Genomic DNA, 20,799 nt, shown 5'->3' with positions numbered 1-20,799 from the left:
ATTGCCCTGTTTTGGGGAAATAACTTCATGCAGGTTCATAGAATCCACTGTCCACTGTCTTCTCTGGACCCCAGAGGCTGGAGCTACAAGGTAGATGATTTGTTTGTGGGATGCTCTCTCCACACTGCAGGGATATCCCTCCTTAAAGAGGCTGCTCAAAGTCTGGGCTCATCCTACATTTCATCTTCAGAAAAGTGCCTACAACTCCCCAGGTGGATTTTAGATTACGTGGTCCAAGTGTCCTTGACCATGACTATGGAAATGGGGATAGATATTTGGCCCAAAGTGTGACAGATTGCATTTCCCAAGGATAACCATTAGCAGTATCTTCCATCAACATGTTTTTCCAATGTTCTAAACTTGTATGTTCCCTTTAGACCATGGAGCCTGCTTCCCCTCCCCTTGAACCTGGCCAGAACTTCGTGACTCTCTGACCTGGAGAATGCACCATGTGATTTCTGAGACTGTATCACATACAGCATTCACCAGGTTCACTCTCAATATCTCCCTTTTTGTGCATTCCCTCTCTTTCTCCTACCTTGAGATATTTGCTCCCAGAACCCAGCCACCTTATGATGAGGAAGCCCAGGCCACATGGCAAGGACACATGTAAATGTCCCAGTGGCTAGCCCCTCTTGGGGTCCCAATCAAGAACCAGCATTAACAGCTGGATATGTGAATACGGGAGCCTTGAAGTAGGGCTCCAGCCCAGCCACCATCAGACTGCGATCACATAAGGGACCGTGAGCCAGGATTGTCTGGCTGAGCCTGTCAATCCTCAACACCATGAGAGATTTCAATAATAAGTGATTGCTATTTTTGATGCTATTAAATTTGGGGTGTTTTGTTACATAGCCAGAGATGACTGATACACAAGGGAAGTCATTACAGAGACTGTTAGGTTTTCTCCCAGGAATTTTGGAAGTGGGGCACAAAAGGGTTGTGTCTGCTAGCCATGGGGGTTGGGCCCGGGAAACTGGACAGATTAATGACAAGGATGTCCTTTCAGTCAGATGTGACCGTGAGTGAAAGGAACCACATACAGAAGGAAGAGAGTCTGTTTGCAAAAAGAAGGAAATGAGAGTCCATGCCAGCTAGGGAAGGGGTATTGCCATGTTTTTGGATAACCTTCAACTTATTAGCTTTGGGGAGGCCTGGTTGTACATTCAGGCCTTTGATGCTTAGATCCTATAAGATGCTTTCCTATAATAATAATATTAATTAATAATTATAGCATTTTTTCTTTCTTTCTTTCTTTCTTTCTTTCTTTCTTTCTTTCTTTCTTTCTTTCTTTCTTTCTTTTTTGGCTTGGCTGATTTGAGTGGACTTTTATTTCTCATAACCAAATAACTCCTGACTGATATATGTGTCCTAACCAATTTGAAATGGAAATGGACATACCTTTGGCTTCCTAGAAAATAAATCAGCCACAGAACAGTTTTAAAAATGAGAGGTTTTTGATGGTTTTCCTACTGCGATAGCATGTACCCGTGTAACCTCCCCATCTTTAGTTCTCAGCACGTGGCAACTGGGGTGTGGGTCATCGATGCCACTCACTAGATGTTTCCTGCTCCCCATCTGCCTGAAACATCGTCAGATCACACTTCCTGGCTCCCTAGCAGTGTGGTGGGACTATGTCACCAGATCTGACACAGAAGATCTGAGCAGAAGGCATAGGTGTCCTGTCTGGGCTGACATTTAATTGTCCCTGACAGACCCTCCCCAGTTCTTTTTCTCCCCTTCCATGGTAGGAGGGGGTGTTGCAGATGGTGGCTTTTCTACCGTCTCTGAGTCACAGCAAGTCACCCATCCTCCTTCTGGAACTTTCAAATCAGTCATCCCTGAACTCTCCCCTTTCTGATTTGTCCGCTCCTCACGTGCCGCAGCCCAGTGCATGTCCTTAATTTTCCTCTTGGCATCTTGGAGGAAAACCTTTCTTACTCCTTCTTCACATGCTCACTCAGAGCGGGAAGGACCAGTATCCAAAGTGACACGGGAGGTGAAAAGCTGAGACTCCTATGTTCCAGAGATCCCAACAGGAGTCTTCTCCGTCTTTTCCTTGTTGTTGGCCTTAAGTTTTCAGATCTCACCAATTTGAAATTAATGACAACTGGGATGGGCTAAGTTGAGGTTTACCTTCAAGAATTAAAGAGAAACCACTGAACAAATTATCAGAGTTAATGACATTTAAAGAGGGATACTTAACCTATTTAAGAGAAGATGCTTTTAAAGTATTTCAGAAATAGCATTTAAAGCATATTCAGAACTCTGGTCCATACCTCCTGAACATTTTTATTTTAATTACACCTTATTCGTACCTGTTCAATAAAAAAACACCCTCCTAAGATTTTTCTATTGTTGGATTTAGTCATTTTAGGTAGTGCAAGCCTGGTGATCAAATTACATTTCTCTTTAAAAATTCTCCAATTCGGAATTTTGTTTTCTCTTGGGTTTCCTTTTGATAATGAATATAGATTAGTGAAGGTTTCCTCTACGTCTGTGTGTGTGTGTGTTTGCTATGGTCGTGATAGAGACACAGTGACTTAGGAGAGATACACCACAGTAATGATTGTTATAGTGAGCAAAAAATATCTTAGTATATGTGTGGCAAGTGTTAGAATAGCAAACGGGTTTGATGACTTTGTTTTAAGTGAGGAGTGCCACTGGCAGGAGATAGCAGCAGGATTTGTCAGTAGAAGCTCCACACATCCGATAAGAGAGGTTTTAATTACAAAGGAGTCAGGCAGTTGGTAAGAGGCTACAACTCACGGACTCACCTATCATGGTAGATTCTGGGAACCAGGGAGGTTCTGAAGTTGGCTGAAGACCACGCCCTGTTTGGCAACCCTTTGTTTGCTTGAACCTGAGCCTACCAGTATCTAGGTTATGGTGGAAATTCAGAAACACAGAACAGCAGATGACCTTGGCAGCCACAGTGAATCCATGCCAGGAGAAAATAATAAAACAAACGAGTCTAGAGAAAGAGAGTCTTGAGTAAGACTTGAAGTCTAAATCAATTTTCACGGTGCAGCTTGATTGTCTGGCTAAATGGCATGGATATTTAACGACTGGTATTCTAAGCACCTGTGCTAATGACAAGAATGAACTGTAGGGTGCCTGGATGGCTCAGTCTGTGATACGTCTGCCTTCGGCTCAGGTCATGATCTCGGGGTCCTGGAACTGAGTCCCGCATCGGGCTCCCTGCTCAGCTCCCTCTGCTTCTCCCCCTGCTTGTGCTCTCTCCCTCTCAAGTAAATAAATAAATAAATCTTAAAAAACGAAATAAAAGTATTAATAAAATTAATGTCAAAATTATAAAATTAAAAACAATTTAATTTAATTTATTGATTTAATTTTTAAATTTAATTTTAATTATTTTAAATTCTAAAATTGTAAAAATTAAAAAATAAAATTAATGAAAACTATTAAGGTTTAATTCAAATATCATACAACTCATCCATTGTAAATAAAGAGTTTGATGATTTTTAGTACATTTATATAGTTGGGCACATCACCCTAATACAACTCCTTCATAGGTGGCCACCCCCTGTTTCTACTCCTGTCTCCGATGGCCTCCATTTCTTCCTTTCGGCTCAGTGTTCACAAAAGCAAGCATGGAGCTACCGTAAGAGACACAGGTTATGTTGAAACAGCTTTATTTTTTTTTTTTAATCCATAAATATCTGTTACTGACAAAAGTGGAAAAATCCTTAAGACTAAATCTTACTAAAGTGATACCTGTTTACAGTACATGTAGAATGTGCTTTGACAAGTAAGTGGAACAATGAGATCTGTACAGAAACAGCAGGTCCAAGAGCCCTGCTCGTCATGAAGCTTCATTACGAGGAACGGAGAAACTGTGCAAAGGTACAGATAGAAAGGTACTTCTCATCGGTACTACCATATAATAAACACGGAATCCGTAAATTGGGCTAATGTGTATAAATGTTCATTAACCCCCCCCTTAGGAAATTGTGTCCCCAAACTAAAAATATTACAGTAAGAATTGCTTTGTATTTGAGAATTTCAAGAATTCTTTACTACAAAATGTCTAGCTGAGTTACAGAACTAGAGGAATATTTGCCACGACGAAGCGAATGAATGAATCCTCCCATGGAGTGGTATTGCAGGGGCGCAGCGGGAGTGGGTGGCAAGGTGGAGCAGGGGTCTTCCTCTCCCTCAGGAGGGAGGGTTTTAAGGAAACCTACAACGTCGTTTCTCTTCCCGATGGGAAGTTGATGGGTTCGGCCGATTTACAAGGTGGGTCTGATGGCGCAGACTGGTACCCTCAGTTCTCGCTTCTCAAGCTTTCACCAGGAGGACGGTAGTGTCAGGAGGAGGGACTAGAAAGGTACTAGCCTGGGGTGAGTGCCCACCTCCTAGCAGCCCCAGGGAGTGGCACCTCTCCCTCTCCTCCAGTTGGAATGGAGCCTGGTGTCCAGACTCGTTCTTCAGGACTCAGATTCTGGAGGGAGATACAGTAACATCCACTTCAACGCAAAGTTACCGTCGTGCATTCTCCTCTGTGGCTTGGCGTGCATTTCCAAGCTGTCCTCAGAAACAAATTTACGCCCCCAGGGACCATCCTCTGGACCTTTCTCCTCCAGCCTGTCCTCTCTCTGAAATGGGAACCGCCTCCCTCCAGCTTCGAGCCCAGATCAGAACGAACACTTGCAATTCAGAATTCCCCAACGATACAAACACCCAGGATGTCTGGGATGTGTCTGTTGGAGAGGGCTTTCATGAACACTGTTGGTAACCTATTGCATGGGTAGGCCCTTCCACCTGCAGATGACAGCATCTCTGGGTGGCCAAGACCTTGGAGACCAACTCAGGCTCCAGTGAGGAGTCTGGCGGCTGCCTAGGGCATCTGAGGCTGTCACCATGGGGCAGGCGTAATGGGATGCGTGCAGCTCGGTTGAGGTGGGGAGGAATGTGAAGAGAAGAGGGAGGGCGACGATGAGGAATGAAGGCCCTAGAATGTAAGAGCTGGATGAAGCTGCAGAGCTCATCTAGTCAAAGCCCCTCGTTTTACAGATGGGAAACTGAGGCACTGAGAGAGATCGTGACTCGTCCTTGGTCACGCGGCAAGATGGAGACAAAGGCAGGGCCAAAGCCATGTCTCCAAGAGCCTCAGCCCTGTGCTTTTTCCTCCTGTAGTATGCTGCCTTCTGGAAATTAAATGTAGAGCCCAGGAAGACATAGCTTTCATACTGAATCTGTCATTAAAATGCTGCATTTATACAAAATAACATTTGAACCCTGAAAAATACTTCATTAGAACACAACAAGCTTCCTTGAAAATACTCCAGAGCAAAATTTCCCAGGTTTGGGGAGCATGGTGGAGGAATGTCTGTGGGAGGTTAACAGGACAAACCCTTCTCAGAACAGGTGCTGCCTAGGGTCCAGGTCATCAGCAGCCCCTTCAGATGACCTTGGCTCAAGTCCATGGTTGCCTGTGGATGGAATCTTGAGGATGGAAGGCTGGTGGCGGGTGAAGTATCTCTGAAGAAAAATGGATCATTCGGCGGCAGGGTGATGGGAATATTTCGCTAGGCTTGGAGAGTCATGAGGCTCTCTCCCATGAGACAAAGGGGGGAATCTGTGACACACACAAACAGGACAGGCGTAAGCAAGATGGCAGAGTGGCCGAGAGCCATCAGGGATATGAATCTTTGGCCAGAGCAGGAGCCTTTGGGCTCATGGCAGGCTGGGCAGGAGCTTCAAGGAACTTGCCAGCTACAGGAACCAAAGCTGAACTTCAAACCATGATGTCTTTGACAGGCCAGTTCTCTCCGTAACCTCTCAAAGATCAAAGGAGTAGAGCTGTAGGATGCATGGCCTGGGGCATCGTCTTGTAGGAACAGGAGAGGTCACAGATAGACCAAGGAGGCAAGCAGAAATCTTGAAGAACATCTTCTTTGCTTGTCTTCACTGAGGGCTCTAAGGTTTAGAACTAGGGAGGATAGTAGGATAGAGGAAAGCAGATTAGGGATGGAGGAAGGTACATGGCAGGGGAGAGGGCAGAGCCACAAAGATGAGAGGAAGGAAAGACCAGAGTGGCATGGAAGACTAACGTTAAAATAAGAGTTTCTCGGTAGAAGGGAGGAGAAGTTTGAGTAAAGGGAACATCTGGAACTTTCTAGAAGGCAGACCCATCGCCCAAGATGCTAGGGAGCCCCATGGTTGGAACCCCAGTTAGGGGGATGCAGGAATTCTTGGGAAAGGCTTTGTGACTTACAAACTTATGGAGCCAAGAGTTAACTGGAAGAAGCAAGACACGGAGGGTAGAAGGTCGTGAGGGACCAAGAGTGCGCCACTACCATCAGAGATCGAGGAGACCTATGAAATCCTTCAGAGTGGGAGAGGGCCGGTGTAGAGGCCCTGTTCATTCCCACCAGAGCAATGGAGATGCGCACAAAGAACAAAACAAGCAGAGGGAAGTTCGGGGCTTTGGGCTGCCCTTGCCGGGAAAGGAGGGCTTTCGTTGTGGGGAAGGGATGGCCTTCCTATGTGTGCTAGTGGCCACCAGCCTGATGTGGCTGGGAGTCATGATGTCTGGGTTCCTGCCCAGAACCTTCTCTTCTCTGCTATATGAACTCGTCTGGTCATGTGGCTTTGCTTGCTCTCCGAACATGGGTGGGATGATGGAATAAATGAGATATTTCTGTATCCCAGTTGAAACATAACTTTGTGGATTTTGGAATGAAGGATTGAATTAGAGCAAGTCCGTAGACTTCAATTTTTTCCTTCCTCCCTCCCTCCGATCCTTCCTTCCTTCCTGGCCCAAGTATGAATCAGAAGAATCATTTTACCTAAGTAAGCATTTAGGTGTTAGGTAGAATTTTCTGATCTGACTGACACCAGAGGTTTTAAACCGGACAACAATAAGGCTGAGATGAGAAATGCTTTGGAATCAACCTATCAGACAACCCCTGAGACAGACAGACAGATAGACAGACAGGGCAGGAGAGAAGCATCATCCTGACGCCTGGAGAACTTGGTACCAAGGAGATGCTTCCAACCCAGGATGAGATCAGGTTTCTGATTCAGGGTGTATGTGTGTGCAGACATCTGGGGAGTGGATTTTCACCCTTTCCCCTCCACACTAGCAGGCAGCCTTTGAGGGGAGGCTGGATTAGAGGGCAGTGGGTTTGGGGGGATACCAGCTGTGAGAGACACACCTTTGTTTCTGGGAGTGGCCAACTCTCCGTTTAGATTGGTTTCCTCCACCCCAACCCTTCTGGCCTTACCTTCTGGAACAAACGCTCATAAACCCTGGGGACCAGCCCTTGAGAAGGTTTATGTGTTTGTCAGGGAGGAAAGCAGAGAGTGGTCCCTGTCCTCACAGCCTCACAGTCCCAGTGATGCCATCCCAACACGGATGCTGAGAGCTGTGTTCATCACCCCCAGCCTCAATCCCCTCATGATGAGCCTTGAGGGGGAGACAAGAGCTTTGGAATTCTTGAAATAAGTAAGAGGACTCAGTCGATTGAGTTTTCTATGGATTGTAGACTTGTTGAGATTAAAAATTCCCAGGGCTGAACACTGGGGCGTTCCCCCTGCCTGGCCCCCTTGCTAAAGGACCATACATGTTGTATGAAGACCTGGGGGAACTTAAAATCCCAGTTTAAGGTCATTGCTTTTGGAGTCGGAGTGTGGCAACAGTCACATTTTTTCATATCATACCTTTACCAGACAGTCTGGGGCTGATTCCCCCTAGCCCCAGCCCAAGGAAGTGCCCTGGCCCTGAGAATGGGGGAGCCCCTTCTCTCCCCCCAGGCTCTGGTCTTGGGGAGGTGGATACTTCTTAGTTCACTATTCACTCTCCAAGGGGGTTGTTGCGCCCTGCCCACTGCCCACTTCCCAGGTTGGAGGCCGAGAAGGGGCTGAGTAGGCCTGGCAGGGATGGCCCCCCCAACAGAGCTGAAGGCTTGGATCTGCTTGCTTGGTGCCCGAGTGCCCCCCTTCAGGGGAGGGGTGGGGAGCTGCCCAGTTAACCCCCAGACCCGTAGCCTGGAGTACCCTTATCTGTGTTTACTAATGGGCCTCTGTTGCTTTGAGTCAGAGGAACCACTGGCCTGGGTAACGGAACTGCAGCAGAGGAGGCAGAGAGAGCAAACACTGAAGAGAGGAGGGGTCAAGCAGGTGGGCAGTGGTGGGGAGAGAGGGGTGGTCAAGGCGCAGGACCACCGCCTGGGGTCTTCCTTGGCTGGGGGCTGAACCACCCTCTCTAGAAGCCTCTGCCTCCGCCTGCCTGACCTGCACAGTGGGAGACAGGCAGAGCCTGGGGTGATGGGAATGGCGAGCCCCTGAGGCCCAGGGCATCACAGTGGCCCTCCCCACTCTCCGCTCTCTGGCCATGGGCAGAGGCCTCTGGGGAGCAGAGCAAAGAAGGGGAAGGCAGGCCTGAGTGTCAGGTCAAAGTTCAGACCTAGGAGCCTGGAGGAAGTGTGGAGATAGGTTGCTAGGGAGGGTACCCCCAAAGTCCCTGAACCCCACTGTGAGTCTCCTCAGTGGAGAGGGCTGAAGCCAAGCCCCAGAGAACTTAGGGGTCAAAGAGCTAGGGCTAGAGGAGGGGGTCTGAGGGGACCTGCATTGGGGGCAGCCAGCTAGAACTGGGGTTGGGGGTTCCCAACACTGGGGAGGCAGCTGAAGAAAGGGAGCCCCTCCTGATCCCAGGCGTTGGGGGAGGGGTACAGGGCAGGGGGTACCCCAAGGGGGTCAATGAAGGAAGGGCCACTCCGTGGGGACCAGAGCGTTCCAGCAGGCAGAAGAGAACGTTATTGTGCTTATGGACACAGCAGCTCCCCGGCTCTGAGAGAGCGAGCAGGCAGTTTGTAGGCACTAGAAGATTTCTGTGACACGACTGTAGGTAAATGAACGAGACCAAGGAGCCTATTTGGTCAGCCCATTGACTGCACCTGCTGGCCAGTCCCAACCCCAGGTGGCTTCGGACCAAGGTCAAGCCAGGGTCTCTTGGCTGACAGAACCCTCCTCTGAGCGCCCCCCTGGAGGGGGAGAGGGGCATGGGGCCGAAAGGGAGTTAGTGGTGATGGGGGTGGGGCAGAGGGTGGGAGGTGCTGAGGCCTAGCCCCTCTTCTCACTCCCCTCGATGCTTCTGGAAGAGTGGGAGAGATCGCTCTAGATCCCAGGTCTGAATGTGCTGTGCCAGGCCACCGGGCTGTGTCCCCCGGAGTATGGCTTTCTGGGCAGAGGCGGCCCACCCCCACCTCCTAGAGAGGGGCCGAGGGAGAGGGGAGGGGAGCCTCCAGGGACAGAGGCCAGGCGGCAGGCCCCTCCCGCTCCCCCCCAACCCCCACCCCGCCCGGCCCCGCCTGTCACACGGTCACTTCCGTCTTGCTGGCTGTGTAGCAGGTGTGGTGACCCGGGATGTAGTGCAGCTGTTCCACCGTGTTGTGTCTGCGCGAGGCGAAGGCCTGGCGCTTGGCGGCCGTCTGGCTCTTGCCCAGCGTGGCATAGGAGTTACTGGAGGCACTGGGATGGGAGTGCATCTTGGTCACGCGGTACCGCTCCAGCACGGGCGTGGACACAAAGACGTCCGTGTGCGAGATGGCCCGCGACAGGGACTGCTCGGGGAAGGCCGTCCGCTCCGGGGACAGCAGCGGGTCCTGGGAGTGCAGGCGCTCCGTGGACAGCAGCTGCTCGTCGGACAGGATGCGGTCGAAGGGCAAGCCGAAGTCGTCCGGCAGGCCCCGCTCCGGGGACAGAACCCTGTCCTGCGACATGGCCCGGATGGGCCGGCGGGGTCGCTCTCGAGGTAAGGGCTTCTGTTGGGACATCTGGATGACGTTGAGGGGGAGGGTGCCTCGAGCAGCCAGGTCCGGCAGGTGCCGCCTCCTCATGTAATATTCGTCCGCCTCCTTGTCAGCTGGGGTTGAGGAGGGTGGGGGGTGGGGGGTGGAGGAGGAGGAGAGGGAAGGAGAGAGGGAGAGAAGTCAGCTGGGGTGACGCAGTGAGAGCGCAGCCTGGACTGAACCAGGACCTCCCCGCCCAGACAGGTGGAGGAGAGCTTCCCCACGGAATCTGCAGACTCAGTCCTGGGGGTGGGGTGTGGGGTATGGTGGCTGGGGTCCTTTTGAACCTGGGAGTCACTCTCACCAGCTCACAGGCAATGCTGATGGCCTCGGTCCAGGACTACCCAGAGTATCCAGGGCGCATGAAGGTCCCCAGGGAGCTCAGGGCAGAGCTGCTGGCATGGCCACGCCCCTGAGATCTTGCTCCAGTACTGGCTGGAATGCTCAAGAAGCAGTTGGTGGCCTTCAGATGAGGTTCAGAGCCTCTCTGCAAGGAGCTGGGTTGCTCCAGGGAAGTAAGATGCTCCAGCCAGGAGGCACCCGTGAACATGCTTGGCTGGTAACTTAGGAACACAGTAACACCTTCTCTGGAATAACAACAGCCAGCACCTAGGAAGCTGTGAAGCATCAAGCCTCCACCTGCTTGGCCTCTGCCCACAATGTGTGAAGGCCAGAACCATCCTCTGTGTGGACCTCATGCAGTGCTCTGCCTCCTCTCCCTCCAGGAGGCCCTTCCATGCTCATGGGGACTGCTATAACCAAGAACTTATGCAGGACACACATACAAGTCTGCTTTGCCCCAAATTCCAGGAAGGAGGCTTCCTGCTATTTTCCAAATCTCTGCAGAATGTGGGAATGCTGACTGCTCCACGGTTTGCCCAGAGGGTCACAAATGGGTGGACTCTGCCCCTGTCTTCCCCACCATTTATCAGCTTCCTCGGATCATCAGGAACCCCCTGCTTCTAACCAGAGAAATTCACCGTTCCATCTTGGAGGGGGCTGGTGGAGGTAGACCCGTCGGGGGAGGTTACTCCCGTAGCATCAAGCAAAGGCTCGGCTCCTGAGTCGGGTGGTCATGAAAATAACCCCATGGGGACATGGAGGTAGAAGGTCCAAGGGTCAGAAAGTTAGGAAAGAAGGGCTCTCCTGCTGTGTACCTTCTTGACATTGTAAAGGGTCTTAATGGGCCTTAAACCCACCCATGTACAGAAGTTCTCTAGACTCACATGGCCTCACTCTTTATTCTTGGAACTCCACACCTGTCCACTTCAGGGAAGGGCAAGAGAGAGAAACACAGGCAGATGTCACAGAAGCTGCAGAGGCAGACCCCCAAGCCCAAGAAAACCCCACTTACTTAGTCTCTTCAAGGATGAGTACTTGCTGGGGTGGGTCTTCACGGCAGACTCATAGGATGGGGGCAAGTGGGCCAAATTCTGGAAGGAGCGGGAGAAGGAGAGGTCATAGGGCTCGGTGGCCGATGTCAGGATGTTGTTCATCCGTGGCTTCTCTGCAAAAGGAGGGAGGGGCATGGCATTAGGGAGGACAGAGGGCAGGCAGGAGGGGAGGGTCCAGGTTCTAGCTCTCAGTCCTCATCCTGCTTTCCTGGTCCCCTGTGCTAGGACATGGGTGGTGCTGGTGACTCAGTTTCCCTCGTGCTCAGTTCCAGTTGTCTACAAGCCTGGGGGCAGCTGATGTTTTAGGGGGCAGCTGATGTTTTAGCCATCGCTGGCCAGGCTAGTGGCTTGCCCTTCCTTGAGTGGCAAACTCCTCCCCATGAGTGTCTGATGAAAACGTAGGTCTGATAGAGCTGAGGAGGAGTCATATATGGTCTACTTTGGTGTGAAAATTCTGTCCTTTCCCTCATCGCTCTCAGGCTCAGATAAATCTGATTTTGAAAAAAAGTGGAGTGACTGGTCTTGTCCCCATACCCGTAGAACTGGGTCCAGGACCCCAGCTCCCCTGAGACTCCATTCCACATGGTCCCATGATGTCATTCCATCCCCCATTCCATCCCTCACATCACCCCTTCGGACTTGGGTCTCTCCAAGCCCTGCCGGGAGTGGCCCCCAGTGGGTCACTGTGATCTACAAAGCTACTTCCTCCTCCTCCTCCAGTACCTTCCCCTAAGGCCCCCTTGGCTCTCTCTGAGCTGCTGGAGGAAAGAATGTTGGCAACATGCTTAGCACATCATTCCCCTTTCCTCCCTCCTTCCCTTGAGACAGAGCCTTGAGATCCCAAACTCCAAAGAGAGAGAAGGGAGTGTGTTTAATGCTAGACCATGGGTGGGAGGTGGGCAGGGGGGAAGGAATGGAGGGAGGAATGGAAGAAAAGATGAGCAGGTGATGAGACAGATGACTAATGAGGTGAATGGGCTGAACTGGGCTCTGTGGTTGGGGGTAGAGAGGAGATACCGGTACAGGTAAGGGAGCAGTTGTGAAGGAAGGAAGGAAGCATGCCTCGGTAGGAAGTCAACAGTAGTACCATTCCCCAACATGAAGTAGGCAGGTGGCTCTCCCATTGTCCCACCATCCTCTATGGCTTGGGACCCCCCAAGAAGGGCCAGGCTGTGGCCTCTGCCTGCCTCTTGGCAAAGAGAGTGCCCAACCATGGAAATCAGGAATTCTGTGAACTGTGGGGACAAAGAGAATCACCTGCTAGGTCTGGTCCAAGGGTAGCCTCACTCCAGGGAACTCCCAGCTTCTCTCTCCTCCCTGCCTTCACTGGTCTCCCCAAACACTGGGGATGGAGCCAGGGGAGCCCAGCCAATGAGGTGGTGTTCATGCCAGCTCAGTACATACGTGTGGGGGTGAGGGACGCTCTACATCCCTAAGAGATCAGAACATACTGTACAGTAAGAGCCTCCCTGGCATGGATTGGGACAGATGCCAGGAAGTGGAGTGGGGCAGGATGCTGGGAGCACTGTTCTCCGGAGCTGGGTAACAGCCACTGGTCCCCTAGCTCTCCTTTCTTCACTTATGGTGATGCTGGAGAATAACTTGGCATCATACTCCCACCGAGGGTATAGCTCAGCTCACCAACTTCCAAAAGCAACATTTATGGATGCTCTTTCCCCAACCCCACTGTTCTCCAACTCATACTGCTAAGCCAAGGCCAGCTCTTCTTTGTCTTCTGTCTCCACCATGATTATCCCTGCCCCCTTGCTCATGCTCTCTCTCCTATTGCAGTGTCTTTCCTTTCTAGTCCTTTGTCCACATTCTCTCTTCGCTCAAGGCTCTTTGCTATGGCGATGTCACATCTTTTCAGCCTATGGTGATATCTGGTCTTCAAGCCCCTATAGGTCTTCCAGACAATCCCACCCAGTTCAGCGTCAATGTGATCTTTGATCAATTGACTTGAGCTGGTCTTGTTGATGACCGAAGATGGCAATGTCCTTGACAGCAGAAATCTTGCTTTCCAGTTTGATGCCTTCATAGTGTTTGGTCCCAAATTGGGATCCAATTAATGCTCTTTGGTTGATCAGTTGACACAGGTTGTCTTCCCCCTTTGATAGTCACTCTGCCAGCTCCTGGGGGAAAGTGTAGCTGCCAACGAAGACATGCAGAGAAAACCCTGCTCCCACCGGGCTGGGCTGTGAGCTGCTCAAGGTCAAAGACCAGGTTTATCTGCCCTCACCGCTTGTACCAGGTGGAAAAAAGAAAAGATGGAGAGAGGAGCAGGGAAAAATGGTTCTTCCTTCTGTCCTCAGGAGGCTGTGCTTGGCTTGGCTCATTCTGGAGAAAACCTGCTTCTACTTATACTTCCAGAATGTTCAGAAGTGAACGGAGCACTCCTCGTTTGCCTTTTCTGGCTCTTCTTCCTGCAGCTGCGTCATCACCATGGGCATCCCCCAGGCTCTCTGCTTCTGCCTTCTGCTCTTCTCTTTCAGCCTTCTCCGCACAAACTGCCCCCACTCTCATGGCATCTGTTCCCACTTCCAAAGCAGTGATATCTTCAGCTGTAACCTGTCTCCAGACTGCATGTCCGCACTTCTAGCTGCCTGCTAAATCATTTTTCTTAACTATCCTATAGTCCTCTCTGGCTTCAGATGTCTAGATCCAAATTCACCATCGACAACTTCATCTCCCCTATACCCTGACTGCTTTCCTGCCTCTCCAGATTGCATTACTAAGAACACCCACTCTTTTCATTGAGCATGGCTTGCCATTTGACTCACAGTTGACTCTTGTCAGCCATATTCAGTGAGTAACTAAGTTCTCGTGATTCTATCTCCACCATGTTTCCCATTTGAACCCTTCTGCCTTTTCCCACTGTCCTCATCACCCCTGGGACCTGCTGCTTCATAAGTGATCTCTCCAGTGTCTTCCAGTTCCGTTTTTTTCCCTAGACCCTGCAACCTGAAACAGCTTATTAAACTCTTGCTCTCATTACCTGTTTCCACCAGGAGCCTAGCCCTAGAGGGAGACATCAAAATAGTCCAGTTCTAGCCTCCTAATTATAATGTTCAACACCTCAGTGCTGACACAGAGCATAATCTCACAGGATGGGGGTGAGTCTCTCTGCCAAGCGAGCTGCAGATTTTATCTTTGAGTTTCTCTCTCACTAAAATTTAATGATATTGTCACTCCTTCAGAGCAAAGACAGAGGAATGACTGAGAGTTCGTAATTTACATGGCTGTCTTGTGTGCTACCTGGTTTCGACCAGGTACCCAAAATAGTTTTTCTTGGCCGTTCCAGAGGTTACATTGCAACCTGGCAGGAGGACGTGATAAGAAGGAAACGTGGCTTTGTAAACCTCTGGTGCTATGCTCACACTTTCTGTCCTCTAGAACCTTCATCTTCCTCCCCTTCTCTGCGGGCTAACACTCATGTGAACTGGTCTGGTTTTGAGCATTAGCAAATCTTACTGGGTTTGGGGTGGTTTGATAGGGTTTATGCCAAGTCCCATGCCGTTAGTAAATGGTACCACAAGCAGCCTCGGGCCAAGAAGATTGTTCACTCCTTGCTGTGGACATATGGAATGGATGACCACAAGAAGTGATCTAGATTGTGAGATCTATGTGAGAATGCGTTAAGAAAGGGTCTCAGCCCCTCTCTTTCATGATGGAAGATTACTCCATTTCAGAGACAGGACACGAGGGGTCAATGGTGTAAGGGTAGGACTGAGCCGTTGTGGGCTCCTTACACCTTCTGAGCATCAATGAATCACGACCATATGTCTCATGCCTGATGGGGATCAGGAGTCAGGATAGAACCACTCAGGATGGGGATGGAATGCGGGACGCTCAGAGCCATCTCTCACCATGTGTAGGGGTCTGGGCCGCACTGCTTAAAATCGGATGGTTGTACTGATGATCACCTGGAAATCATAGAAAAGAGATGTTTAAAGAAGAATTCAGGCATTCCATCCTCTCTCCCACACAACACCGCCTCTCTTGACATCAAATGTGCTTCTCTGAGTCCAAGGATATCCTTCGGGAGCCTGAGCCCTTTGGTGCCCTGGGAATGTGAAAGGCAGGAGGTGGTCTGTTATGGGGCTTTGATTTCTCCTGACCAGACAGGTGTCTGGGTGTATCCTGAGATTGGGGGAAGCCAACGTGAATTGACCCTCTCTTGGGATCAGGACTTCTGGGTCCTAGGTTGTGTCCTGCCTCTCCATGAACACAGCCCAACATTTCAAAGGCATTTCTTTTCACTACAAATGGCAAAGTCCATATGGACTGAACAAGTCACAAAATCAATAGGGTCCCAGTCATCCAAGTGCAGAGTTCAAGGCATTCTAAGGGGCTTCTGAGACTGGATACAGTTGTGGTTTTGCCACAAAAGAACACTTCATCCCTACCTTATTATTTAATTCAACATTGTATTTTTGCTTCTAATTTCAGCTAAAACAAGGGGGGAAAGGAGGCATGAAGTCTTTGCTTTAGTTTTTCTGAACCATGGTTTACAGCCATGCCATGCTCTTGGGCCTAGATGATCTGCTTCTGTTTTCTTTTGTCTTGCTACTGAAACCTTCTTTTCTACCCCTGGCATCATTGTCTCTGGCTGCTCTGTGTTCAGCTTCCTCACCAGACCCGTTGGCCACTTGTATTCTTGACATACTGATGCTTCATGAAGGCTCTGCCTTCTAGCCCATACTGAGAGTTCTCAAATACACCTCTCGTTTGAGGTCTGACTGGTCTATAGGGTTGGATTCTAAACAGCTTATAGACATGCCCTTAAAATCTCTGTCCTTATTTCAAACCACTGTGTCCCAAAGTGAGCTGAGCATTCTCATTGTTTTATTGTCCAATGGTCAAGCTTCTGTCTGTCCCTGGCACTGATGTTCTATGGGTTTGCAAACCCCAGTCATGGTCCATTTCCCTCTCTTCATCCTCTGTATCCGGTGAGTCCCCAAATCCTCTTCCTATACCCACCTCCAAAATCTAGGCCACAATATATCTTTTTGTCCAGATTTCTCATAGTTCTAGTCCCTGGCCATTTCCAAGACAAATCATCCTGAGCTAGACAAAATTTCCCCCACCAATGGGACATGACATCATTCATTTTGTTCAGACCAGACTCAAAGGTTGAATCAATTCTACACCAAGCCTGGATTTAAGGAAGAGGAGAGAAACCAGTAAGGGAGATAAAGGATAGTTTGTTGGGGTTTTTTTCCCCCTTTTTGCTTGTCCTCCAGAAGCAAGGAAAAAAAACTGTTTCTTTGCTCTCTGTTGTTGTTATTTTTGGGTTTATTTGTTTTTAAGCAATATGGTGACATCAGAGACAGCTGCTAAAAATCGGAGAGGCCAAAGGAATGATGGTGAGTGGCAGTTAGACAGAAACACGTCTTAGAGTCAAGGTACCACTAAGGAAAGGATCATCAATTCATTTCAGTTAATAATTTTGGTCACTAGTTGTGCTCTGTGCCTTGTGCTATTCACACACATATTTGAAAACAAATATTCATACCAATTTTAATCTGAATATATGTTATTGGCCTACCCATTTCCAAACTGAAAAAAAAAAAAAAAACCTCTCTAAATATCTTCTTTGAGGTAGTCCTTATCATTTTTCTTTACAGATGCATTTGCAAGCAGGATAAATGTCTTGCATTTAGATATCTTGTTTACAAGTGCAAGGCTTTTCCTTTTGCTTGAATCGTACTTCGAATGTTTTGCTAACATTTAATTAAGGAAAGAAATTTAAAGCATAAAGGAGAAAATTAAGACTGTCTTAAAATAACCATCATGACACTGTTCCATTTCCTTTTCTTTCTCTCCTTCTGGAAATTACTATGTGTATGTTTACATTCAGACAGACCCACACACACACATACTATTACAATGAATTACCTTCTGCATTTATCATTTTGCACAAGTGAGAACAGCTTTCAGTCCTTAAAATGGAGAAAAGTGCAGAAAAATATGACGAACTAATCCTCACATTTGTGCAAAATAACAAACGTGTGAGGTTATTCATTGTAGCATTTTTATAGTAACAAAGAAAGGGAACCTAAATGTTCAAAGACATACGCACATATACACACACTGAAAAATACATACAGGTTCCAGAGATGTAAGCATCCCAAGTTCTACTGCTTTTAATCTGTTTCCTTTATACTTAATGGACAACATATCTTGAATATACTTTTGCATTTTGAAATATTCTTTGGAATATTTTATATGGGTTCACAATTGTCTTTTCTATAGAATACTCTCTATATAATCTATAATTTAAGTGTAATATGTTTATTTAATAGAGTCAAGCATTGCCTTATTATTATATATTTAGATTGTTTAAAAGTTCAAGAATGTGACATGAAACAACCTTGAACCCTGACCCCCTGGCCATGTCTAATTTGCTTAGGCAACTAATGAAAACCAGTCTTTTTTTTTTTTTTTTTTTTTTTTAAAGATTTTATTTATTTATTTGACAGAGAGAAATCACAAGTAGATGGAGAGGCAGGCAGAGAGAGAGAGAGGGAAGCAGGCTCCCGCTGAGCAGAGAGCCCGATGCGGGACTCGATCCCAGGACCCCGAGATCATGACCCGAGCCGAAGGCAGCGGCTTAACCCACTGAGCCACCCAGGCGCCCTGAAAACCAGTCTTTATAGGTCAACACACTGCCAGCTGCTCAGCCAAACAACAAAATGGATGGACAGAGTCCCTCATTCTGAGCCACTCATCCCTTCCTGAGATTCCCTTATTTGATGTTGGTGTTGTGTTCTTTCATTACAACACTGGAATCTGTTTGCATATTTTATTTATAACCTTTTTAAAAAGACTTATTTATTTATTTTAGAGAGTGAGTGAGTGGGGGGAGAGGCAGAGGGAGAGAGAGAGAATCTCAAGCAGACTCTCCCCTTGCTGAGCATGGAGCCTGACACAGGACTCGATCTCATGACCCTGAGATCACCCTCTGAGCCAAAACCAAGAGTTCGATGCTTAACTGACTGGGCCACCTGGGCGCCCCTTGCCTATATTTATTCAATTCATACATATTCATAAAGAAAGTTTGGGGTTTTGTGTGTGTGTGTGCTAGGATATCAAGTTTGTGCATCAAGATAATGGTTTCATTGAGGCAGGTGAATAGTATTCAGATTTTCTGTGTGCCCTGAAACTATGAATGTAGCACATGAGAAATCCGTTCTTTGGAACTTTGGAGGAATGCAATAATAAATAATATCTGGGATCTTGTGGACAGTTTTTGTTAGTAATGTAGTAGGTGGATGACCTAGTATTTCATTGACTGCACAACAAAACATTTGGGAGATGGATGTTGTTATCATCACCAATTTGGAGGTAAGGAAACTGAGGTTCAGGGAGGTCAGATAATTGGCTTAACAGGTGAAGCTGGAGTGCAAACCAGGCAATCCAGCACGAAAGCCCACATCCTTAACCATTACCCTCACTGCTTCTCACACTCAGCAACATTTTCTTTACATATTAATCCTTTCAGTTTTCCAACTCTAGTAGGTTTTTTTTTTGGTAGTTTTTTTTTTTTTTTAAGGTTTTATTTATCCATTTGACAGACAGAGATCACAAGCAGGCAGAGAGAGAGGAGGAAGCAGGCTCCCCGCTGAGCAGAGAGCCCAATGCAGGGCTCAATCCCAGGACACTGGGATCATGACCTGAGCCAAAGGCAGAGGTTTTAACCCACTGAGCCATCCAGGCACCACATTTTCCCACTCTAAATTCAACTCGTAGTTCCTATTTTTCCTAAATATATCGACTGGACCTTTGAAACTTTTTTTAGCTTATAGCTAAAATATTCCTCAAACAAACAAACACCCCAAACCATCTCTATATTAAATTCTAAGTCTTTTCTTATTCTTAATTTTCTGTGTTAATGTTTTCTGGATCAGCAATTTATTCATATCATTTTTCTTTTTTCAAGAGCTACTCCCTTACACATATCAATTCTTTGTCTTCGAATCTTATTTTATGCTTTTGGACTTGTTCATTTCTGCCCACCTAATTTTCTTTGGTTTGGTTTGTTTTTGTTTTCTCATTTCTGGGCTCAAATCTTTGGTCCATTACTTTTCCTCTTTTCTGCTAATAATATGTGGTTTTTAGCTCTGTTTTTGTCTATGTTCTTTCTCTGATTTTGTCTTGTCAATGTTCTTATTGTTGCAATGTCCTAAATGATCTGTAATCACAGGCTTGGTTTTTCCCTCTGACCCAAGGGTTCTTCAGTAGAGTGTTGTTACATTTCAAAGAGTTTGGATGTGTTGATTTGAGCTTTGACTCTTAATTTTCTGTCTCATCATATCGTCATCAGAGAACAGGGCCTGTACACTTTCTGCTTTGAGAAATTTATTGAGATTTCCTTTGTGGGCTAGTATACGATCAATATTTATAAATGTTTCATGAGTACTTAGAGAAGAAGTATATTTTCTTTTTGGAGGGTACAAAATGGGCATATATCTGTTTGATCAGACACATGAAATACATCATTCAGTTCTTCCCTATTCTAATTCATTTGTTGCCTACTTATTCTGTCAAAGATGGAGGGATGTGTATTAGGATCTCCCACCACTTTGTGTTCCTGTCATTTTCTCTTGGTATTTATTATGGTATTGCTTTTGTGTATTCCCTAGCCACATCATTCAGCACAAAAAGGCTCATGGTGCTTATGTCTTCTTTGCAGCTGCCCCCTTTATCAACATTAAATAACCCTTTCTGTCCTACTTAATGCCTTTTCTCATCTTTAAGTCCTCTTGATCTGATGTTTATATTACCAAGCCAGCTTTCCTTCTGTTTGAATTTGCCTGATAAACTTTGCCTATCTTTTTACATCTAACCTTTCTGTGTCATGTTGTTTTATGCTTGTCTCTTGACAGAGGATACAGTTTTTAAAGAAAATCTACCTTATGTGCTTTGGTACTTTCCGGGTTGCCTTGATAGCTAGAAGAAAGTTCTCCTGCTCAGGAAACTGTCCTCCCTTCCTTTTTTTTTTTTTTTTAGATCTATGTATTTATTTTAGAGAGAGACGGAGAATGAGAGAGAGTGGTGGGGAGGGTCAGAAGAAGAGGTAGAGAGAGAATTCCCAAGTAAACTCCCCACTGAGTATGGAGCCAGATTCGGGGTTCAATCCCAGGACCCTGAGATCATGACCTGAGCTGAAACCAGGAGTCAGGTGCCTAATGGACTGAGACATCCACGCACCCCAAACTGTCCTCCCTCCTACCGTGGCCCCCCACCTCCTGAAAGATGACCCAGCTCCCCTTAGTACAGGCCAAACTCTAGGTTATGGTTTCATAAGAACCATAACCTAGACCAGGTGTGACTACCACACTCAGCTTGGGCCAATTAGAGCTCCTTTTCCAGAAATGAGGAATTACAAGAGAGGTTTGTTCTCTCTGCATGGTTGGTCCCATGGTGTGTAAACTTTGTAGCTATGGGCAATCTTGTAGATTTGGAAGAGAGGTCAGCCTTTAGAAACTATGGCACATTACATTTTTATAAAAACAACCATAGCTATAGTTCTAGTCCCCCATGCTCTCCTAGAACATTCCCACTCCTCCATTAGAGGGAGCATC

General features: G+C 47.6%; 1 protein-coding gene across 3 annotated transcripts in view; it reads right to left on the bottom strand.

Annotated features, from left to right (window-relative positions):
* Nucleotides 1–3,633: 3,633 nt before the first annotated feature.
* The window catches only part of SHISA6 (shisa family member 6), a 276,674-nt gene continuing 259,508 nt past the window's right edge, over nucleotides 3,634–20,799 (bottom strand). For 2 of the 3 annotated variants that reach the window (XM_082708422.1, XM_082708423.1), the window contains 3 exons: nucleotides 15,079–15,135; nucleotides 11,173–11,325; nucleotides 3,634–9,892 (listed from right to left, as the gene is read on the bottom strand). In XM_082708422.1, the coding sequence (XP_082564548.1) occupies nucleotides 9,342–9,892; nucleotides 11,173–11,325; nucleotides 15,079–15,135 (761 nt within the window). In that variant the 3' untranslated portion in view covers nucleotides 3,634–9,341. The remainder of the gene's footprint in view (nucleotides 9,893–11,172; nucleotides 11,326–15,078; nucleotides 15,136–20,799) is intronic. The other variant, XM_082708424.1, reaches the window with a different exon arrangement.

This window comes from Mustela nivalis (assembly GCF_964662115.1).
Source record: "Mustela nivalis genome assembly, chromosome: 17".
Lineage (NCBI taxonomy): Eukaryota > Metazoa > Chordata > Mammalia > Carnivora > Mustelidae > Mustela > Mustela nivalis.
This window is presented reverse-complemented; position numbering and strand designations above follow the sequence as displayed.